This window comes from Symphodus melops (assembly GCF_947650265.1).
Source record: "Symphodus melops genome assembly, chromosome: 3".
Lineage (NCBI taxonomy): Eukaryota > Metazoa > Chordata > Actinopteri > Labriformes > Labridae > Symphodus > Symphodus melops.
In genome coordinates, this window is record NC_136693.1 from 650712 (window position 1) to 659092 (window position 8381).

The 8381-nt window shown below is 39.9% G+C and overlaps 2 protein-coding genes across 5 annotated transcripts in view; one reads left to right on the forward strand and one right to left on the reverse strand.

Moving 5' to 3' along the window:
* Window positions 1-726: 726 nt before the first annotated feature.
* LOC306821322 (ras association domain-containing protein 7-like) lies at window positions 727-6263 on the reverse strand. Its single transcript, XM_079339684.1, has 5 exons — window positions 6193-6263; window positions 3248-3376; window positions 1711-2352; window positions 1288-1559; window positions 727-1189 (listed from the first exon to the last, which is right to left on the reverse strand). The coding sequence occupies exons 2-5, from the start codon at window positions 3348-3350 to the stop codon at window positions 1037-1039; spliced, it is 1170 nt and encodes a 389-aa protein (XP_079195810.1). The 5' UTR covers window positions 3351-3376; window positions 6193-6263; the 3' UTR covers window positions 727-1036.
* The window catches only part of LOC306821306 (serine/threonine-protein kinase BRSK2-like), a 125825-nt gene continuing 121636 nt past the window's right edge, over window positions 4193-8381 (forward strand). For all 4 annotated transcript variants that reach the window (XM_079339647.1, XM_079339651.1, XM_079339648.1 and 1 more), the window contains exons 1-3: window positions 4193-4290; window positions 4475-4563; window positions 6256-6386. The gene's annotated coding sequence lies outside the window, so the exon portion shown is untranslated. The remainder of the gene's footprint in view (window positions 4291-4474; window positions 4564-6255; window positions 6387-8381) is intronic.

Sequence of the window (8381 nt, forward strand, 5' to 3'; positions counted from 1 at the left end):
AAGAGAGCAGCTCTCTGATTGGTCCTTTAAGATTCACCAGCACCAACTGATTTACTATTGAAAGGCTTTTCTCCTCATTGACTTGTGTGATGGAGTATTTGTTTATCAGAGTTGAGACCAAATGTGGAATCTTTAAAGAGAAAGGCGGACACACTCCGGAGGTGCCAGGTCACATTATTCTCTGCTGATTTTCACAAAAGGTCCTGAATGTGCTCATATGTTGGTCAGAGTGTGTGTGTGTGTGTGTGTGTGTGTGTGTGTGTGTGTGTGTGTGTGTGTGTGTGTGTGTGGAAATGCTCTTAAGGGTCATGAAGCTTTGGCGCCCTCTAGTGTAACAAACTGTAAACTATGTCATGTGAGATTGAATTGAAAAAGTGAATCAACTCGAATTCTTAAAAAAAAGACTTTTATAAAATATAGTTTAATTAAAATGATAAAAAAAGTCTTATGCTACAAAGTTAAAGGACATAAACATGAACATAGATTCAAACAATAACATGACTTCTTTTACAATTCATTTCAGTCCTTGAGTTACACTTCATTGTATTTTCAGACAGAATCAGGCAGTGATTGGCTTATCGTACACACACACACAGACACACACACACACACACACACACACGCACAAAAGTTTGTGATATCCTTCAACTTTGAATTTAGTTTCAACTTCATTATTTCCCCTATAAATATTAATCTGCAGGCATCAAGATCCAGCAGATACAAGTGGTTGATTTGGGCGTCCCCTGTACAGAGGACGTAGTCCTTAAAGCTCGCGGCCGGGGGACAAGCCGACCTGGGATTTCCTCTTTATGTCCCTGATTTTAGACTCTATCCACTGTCCTATTTAATAAAGGACAGAAAGTCTCAAATCAAATCTTAAAAAAACAAAAAAACGATTCAGCAGATGCAAAAAAGTCCACGTAAGAACTCCAAACAGCTCAAGTAAAAAACAGGTTCAGGTGCTGAAACCATCAGACCCAGGACAAAGTGCATCAAGTGAAAAGACTTTCTGATGACGTTCAGGGACTTTCAGCTGTTACTCCATGATCCCAGCGGTGCTGAGGTAAACGTCGGAGACCTGCAGAGAGTTGGTCTGGTCTGCGAGCGGCCCGCCGGTCTGCTGGATAAACTGCTGCAGCTTACACTGCCTCAGCTCCTTATTCAGCTCCTCCATCATCTCCCATCTGTCCTACAGGATGCAGGAGAAATCAGCATCAGCACCAAGGTCTCTGATGGGGTCTGATTCAATCAAGTTGTAAAGAAAATTAGCTGCTTTAAGAGTTCTACCTGTATCCGCTGCTCTGCAGCTCGTAGCTTCTTCTGTGTTTCTGACAGTTTTGCATCCAGCTCGTCTCCCTGCTGCAGACGGTGCTGGAGCTGCTGCTTCAGGGGCCTCAGGGCCTGATCCGGCTGCCGGGGGCCCGTCTGAGCGCTCTGCCTGCTGTGGGCTCTGAGTTTCAGGTCCTGCTCCATGTGTGCGGAGCGGCCGTGGAGCTCGCTGATCTGAAAGCTGTGATCTTCCATCGAGAGCTGTATCTGATGCAGACGTCTGTGCATGTCTGAGGATGAAAGTGTTTACATTTCTTAGAGACATTTCTTGTTGAATCTCTGAGGGTAGAACATGCTTTCTTTCGTTTGTATGTCACAAATGATGCATTTTAATTTGTTTTTAATTCTTGGCCACTGTTGTGAACATAATTGACGACGTACCTCGCTCTCTGTCGATCTCTTCCTGTAACTGCCTCTCCCAGTGCTCGCTGTGCGTCAGCTCTGCCTGGTTCAGGCTCAGCCTCTGCTCCAGCTCCTCCAGTTCACCATCAGAGACCAAAATCAGACCAGCAGGCGAGCTCTTCTGCTCCCACATGTCCGTCTCCTTCTCCAGAGCTTGAAGCTCGATCTCCAGGTCTTGCAGCCTCCTCTGTTGCTGCAGAATCTCCCTGAAAACATCGTCTTTGGAGGAAGGGTGCAAAGTCTGCACGGGGTTGAGGGGGTCCAGAAAAGAGACTGGGGAAGCTCTTGGCTCTGGGGAGGCTCTGGGCGACGGAGACCAAGCCCTGCTAGATCTAGTCCTCCTGGGACTCGTTGAGGGACCCAGATTAAAGGTAAGAGCCTTGTGTGGCTCTCTGCTCCTGACAGGATCTGGTTCTGCTGATCCAGGCTGAGGCAGACCTCTCTGTGTGGTGGGTGTGTCTCGACCATCACTGAGGCTGGGACCGGTCCTCCGCAGGACGAATTTGACCTCTGCAGCTTGTTGCCCCAGCTGAGCCAGCAGCTGCAGCGGACAGTCGTCTGCAACCATCTGTCGCTCTGTTCCTCTCAACTTCAGGAAGAGGATGTACCGACCGGTCTGACCTGCAGAGAAGATCCATGTTTACAAGAGAACGGATATTACAAGGGAAAAACAGCTGAGTGTGAAGTTTGTAAAGAAGCTTAAAAGCACAAGACATGGCAAAGTGTTTGAAAGGGAGAAATAATAAAACATTCACTGCTTACTCTTATTTAAAACTTGATTTTCAATTAACTTGATAGAACTATGCACTGGCTAATACTTCTTTAACACAAGTCTTTTAATTTCATATTTTCTGTAACTGTATAAACTTCTCTTTGTGTGACAGCTGCTCACTCAAAGTGTGGCTCATATTTGAGTATCGATCCTGTTTATTGTGGGGTGTGTAGTTCTGTCTCCTCCCCTGTAGTGTGCGAGTGTGTGCATGACTGTGGGTGGGTGTGTCTGAAAATCCAGAGCTGACGAGGTGCTGCGCCTGATTGGACAGTTCAACTGAAATTGCTGCTTCCTGATTGGATCGAGCGTGACATCACAGCTTTTAAATCTCAGCTCCTTAGAGCTGTGTGAGTTGTTTAAGTCTGATCATTGAAATGATGATTTTTCAGAGATATTTATGGTCTTGTTCTTGTCTCGATCTCGCCCTGCCTTGGTCTTGACCTTGATCCTGAAATGTCTTGGGCTTGGTCAACTCTACTTTTTACTCTTTCGATCCTTCTTACTTCTTGTTTTGTGTGGTTATGTTGTAAACATTTATGGTCTTGCACATGTGCATGTTAATCAAGAGTTACTTTTTGTTGTTTCCAGCTGTTTGTGGGACTCAAAGCACTGCACCACTGACAATAAAAGTTTCATAAACCAGCAGCAAAAGAGTCAATCATAGATCTAGCTGGAGATGACAAAGACAGATCATATGTTTACGATGTGAACAAACCAGTTCTGAATGACAACAGTGACACTTACCGATCGATTGTGCAAGAGCTATGACGACATCCTGGCAGGAAGTGTTCAGTGAAAGGCCACACACCACTCGGACGACGCCCTCCACCCACACCTTCAGCTCCATCGCTCAGCAGCAGAACGGCCAGCGACCTGCAAGGACACGCATAAATACATGGAGTCTCTGTGTGTGTGTGTGACCTGATTTAGCTCTAAGTCAGAGCGTGCATGCTTTCCCCCCTTTTAATTATAATTTAAATAATGTTTCAGGAAGACAAATTTAGCTATTGTGGATTATAGTCTAATAAATACACCAAGATAATTAGAGAGCAGAGAATCTATTTCAAATGTTGATGTGTGCTAGTGGTTGCATTAGTAACTTGGAGATACTCGTTTTATATAGCTTTGTCCACTTGTTCATCAATCATCAGATTAAGTTTATTAACCAGCCAACAGGTCTGTGTTGATGTGTCTGTAAAGTATAAGGGATAGCTGTGGTCAGTCCAGGTCCACCTCCACCATGTTCTGTATTTTGTTGATGGTTTAGCTTGATGATAGAAATCTCTGCACTTCAAAAAACTGAAGTCTAAACAAGTCTATGTGTCTAATTTCTAGTCCAAAACTTGTTTATTTATTTAGTTCAAGATAATAAATATAATTCATATCAGGGCTTGTGTAATCAATATTTTTTATTAGAAATTAGATGAAGATACTTTCTAAGATTGTAATTTTTGTGACCAGTGGAAAAGCCTGAACCCTCTTCTGTTGGCTGTTTGTCCTCTGCATTGGGTTTGCTGTCCATGTCTGTGAAACGACGTATTCATAAAGTTTTAAAAGACCAGAACTTGTTTTTTTTTCAAATATTTTTTTTTCTTTAGCCTACAAAAAATTATTATATTAAGCAAAGGAAAATATATAAATACTTTAAGCCTATAAAAAAATGATATATTAAATAAAGAGAAAAAATATACACATTTGAATATAAACGTTTTTTCCTGCGTACTGACGTCATGGTTGTAAACGTTAACCGTTGACGTTGAGTTGCGGTAAATTCGACGAGATTGAATGTATGTATGATTTTAAGTTTAAATGCCCGTTTAACGATTTAAAAAGCTATTACAAATTATTCTGTCGTAGTTTTAAAAGTTTTAGGAGTAACTAAAATGTCGAATATACTCAGTTAAATGAAACTACGGAGGATGTTTAGTGATTTAAAACCTGTTCCGTTGGAGTGACCTTAGATAATTCCAGGTCCAGGGATGCTAACGAGGTGATGCTGGTTTCGGGTCCCTGAACATTGAGGATGAGCCAAAACTACGAGGAACACGAGGCAATAAAGAGTAAATAAATTATGTTCACATTTTTTTATGAGTAACATGAGCTACATGAAGCTACAGTTTGTGCTGTGTCACCATCATTGTAAGCTAACGGGAGAGGCAGGTAAGAGTTTCGTTCGCGTGTTTCCATGGCAACACTAAATGACCGCTTCATTTTTTTTTAACACTTTAAACCTACAGTTGACAGATTTATTAATTTAATCCACTGGTTGTCTTATTATGATGATGACTATAATGTGTTAAAGTTAAAACATTGATAATAAACAAGTAAGGCAAGTTTATTTCTGTACCAGACATCAGCAACAGATCACCTTAAAACCTCTATTGTACTTTATTCTACTACATTGCACTGCATTTTATATTTTTATTTTTACTTCAGTTGAGCACAGAACTAAACTACATGTCACAAATATATTTCACTGTGTATCCTGTATGCATATGTGACAAATAAAAACCTTTAAATCAAAGTGCTTCATACAAAACATCAGAAACATCAACCCCCAACGACTAACAATCAAAGAGAAGATTAGATGTGTAAAAACCACAAATAAGATCCTAAGACATAGAACTAGGACTATTTATTACTCCTAAGACTAAGAAATGAAAGTAGAACATTTCTTTTCAATATCATATCATCATAATTCAATATCAAAATAATGAATGTGTTTTATGTTGATGTGTTTGTCTGTTTTTATGTTTAGTTTTTTGCATTTCTTCTTAGAATTTCCTGCTCCTGTGCAAAACTTTGACGTTTCACACATCAGATAAACCAGCATCAGTTCACTGCTACAGCTCAGTTTAAAATGTCTAAGTTTACGTTTCACATGAAGAGCCAGGTTTCTGATCGTGTGTGTAAAAATAATTTTGTCTCTGTGTGTGGTGTTTGCAGGAGAGAGGACGCACAGGTTTGCTGAGAGCAGGAATGTGGCAGAACACGCTGACATTCCTGGAGGACTCAGACTCCACCCACACATACCTCCACTCTCTGTTTACTAACCTCCACTGTTCAGAATCATCCTCACTGTCACTACTGTTCAAATAATCAAAAGGAAGTTCAAGTTATGGACTACAAAAAAACTAATCTTTGTATTCAGAGAATCAAAAACTTTACTCCTTTTATGTAAACATAGTGTGTGTTATGAAACTCATCACAGTAGTCAACATCTTGTAAATCTTTATCAGGAAATATTGTTTCCTCAAATGACAAATCCTTGAATCTCAACCTGCTCTCTGTTTTACTTCAAAAATATTTTATCAAGACCCAAGAGCTTTTTGAAGTAATCAGAGTCTGAAAGAAATCACTGATGCAGCCTCGAATTTTGTTTGTTTTTTTAATTTCACCTGAGATATTCATTAAATCTTCATTAAAATGTGTTAAAGCTTATTTAAGTTTTATAACAGTTAAGTAAAGGTGTGCTGATGCCTTCCTGAACAGTGTATAAGACCCATAATTATACAGCCTTTGAATTAAATAGACCCAAAATAAGTTTGCTGTTTATATCAGAAACATAAAAACTCAGATGAAACATTTCCGCCCTTAAAGAACGCCTCTCTCCCTCTCTTAATTATTAGAAACAGTCAAAGCAGGCAGCAGGGATGTTAAAGTTCACATTGGAAGTCTGGAGCACTTACCTGTGAGTTCAAGCTTCTCTCAGTGTCATTGACAGTTCTTCTTTCTCCCTGCTGTGCTTTCAGGCTGATGGTCGGCTGTGACCCAAACACTCACACGCAGACACACTTCAGTGAGGAGGAGGAGGAGGAGGAGTGGAGTTGTGGAATGCGGCCTTTCTGGAAGCGCTCCGTGAAAAGTGACGTCACTCCGAAAGGTAATCAAGAACATTTACTCTGCTACAGTATTTTGGCTTTCTTACACTTTCCCTTCAGAGGAAACTGTCCTTTATAAAACTCTGTCACATGTTTCTTTAGTGCAGAAATGACTTTACACATTTAGATTTTACATCAGGTGTCACATGGTGTCTTTTCTTTCCTCTTTCCCTCTCTTCCTCTAATACACCTGTTTATCTTCATTCAGGTAAGTTGTAAACACCCACTTTTAATCTTTTCTTCCTCTTTTATACGCCTTTGTTTTACCTTTGTGAAGGTGGGCTACTCCGACCCCCCCGCCTCTAAACTGTGACATCACTGTGATACTGAAACCGGGCTCCTCCCTTTCTGTGTGTAAACCACTGAAACTAAGAGGAGTGACTCAAACAGCTCCACTCTTTAAGTCGTGCTGTTATGATTGGCAGCAGCACTTGTCACTCTTTTATGATGCTGTTAAATTTATCAACAACTTCATGATTCACAATCTGAGCAGCAACATTCAGGCTGATTTAATTTACTGTGCATCATTTTTTATTTTGTTGGCTCACAATCTAAATCCTAAACATAAATCAATTATCTTGTGGTTTCTTTTGATTTCGGTAGACCAGGGGTTCCCAAACTTTTCAGCTCGTGACCCCTAAAATAAGAGCCTAAAATGGCTTACAACGTTGTGATTATATAGGACACCACCACACACTCACTAATATGCCGATTCGTACAAACACTGGTAACACAAAGAACAACACACAAGAATACTGCAGCTCAACAACCATTAAACAATTTGATTTAGTGATTTATTGTAAGAAAAACTAGAAGCAGAATTCAGGTAATTTCCATGTAAAGACTTCATCACTGATTGGACAAATAAGACTTAAATAACAAACACACAGGTGTGTTCATCTTGATGTATGTTTACTGTGTGATCAGAGCGCCCCCTTGTGGTTTTTCCCTTCAGTTGTCAGTGATGTGTTTGAGTGCAGACTTTGTGGCCGAGTGAGTACTTAATCCAGTCAAATCGTTTTCGTCTTCTTAAGAGAACTAAAATCAATTTTCTGCTCATCAGTTTTTTTACTTTGTTTCTGTGAAGATGATTCAGAACAGCAATGGAAATCAATTTCCTGTCACCTCAATTTGATTTGAGAGAGATGTAGTTCTATTACATATAAAATTAAACCTTACTACACTGTAGACAGGAAAAGTTAAAGTGTCGGTCTTTGAGGAATTTTTCAGTGCACGAAACAAATATTATTTAATTGTTATCTTTATTAAAGGATTAATCTCAACTATCTTTAATAAGTTCATTGTTAAATGCTGGTCTTATTCCATAATATTAAGTGACTTTAATCAAAATTATGGAGACCAAGTTCTGTGAGCAAACTACGGGGTCTCCAACCCACATATCCAAGGCTCTTCATCCAGCACATGTGCTGCCATCTCTCCTGTCCTTCTCAAGTGGAGCATCGACCTGATGGTAAGTAGGTCTACTTTGTCTGAATATTTCAGTGATATGCAGACTTTACAGTTATCCCATACAAACTATGTATTGTCGGTCTTGTTTTGGATATCCTGCTGGCTTAATGTGACTGTTAAGTGGATAACTCCAGTTGTTACTGTTTCATATGCCTCCTTGAAGATTAGCTAGCTAATTATATTATCCGTTAGAATCTGGACAAGTATATGTACAAGTATATTTAATTGTACTTTTTTAAGCTAAATCAACGAATCAGTCTTTAGTTCTCATCATAGTTGTCCTTTGATTTTCAGGTTCTGCAGTTTAAGTTTGCAGTTTTAAAACATAGAAGAAGAGCTTACTGGCCCTGTGTCTACAGTGACTGTGTTCACCTTCAAAACACACTGGGTATTAAAATCCCACTTTACAAGATGTTGTTGCAGGACGGTGAGAAGGCAAGAGATCTGCACTTTTATTATTTTTTATGTTTTTGTTCTGTTGCTGAAGTCAGAATTGTTATTTCTGATTTCAGGGTCGGCCTGCTTTG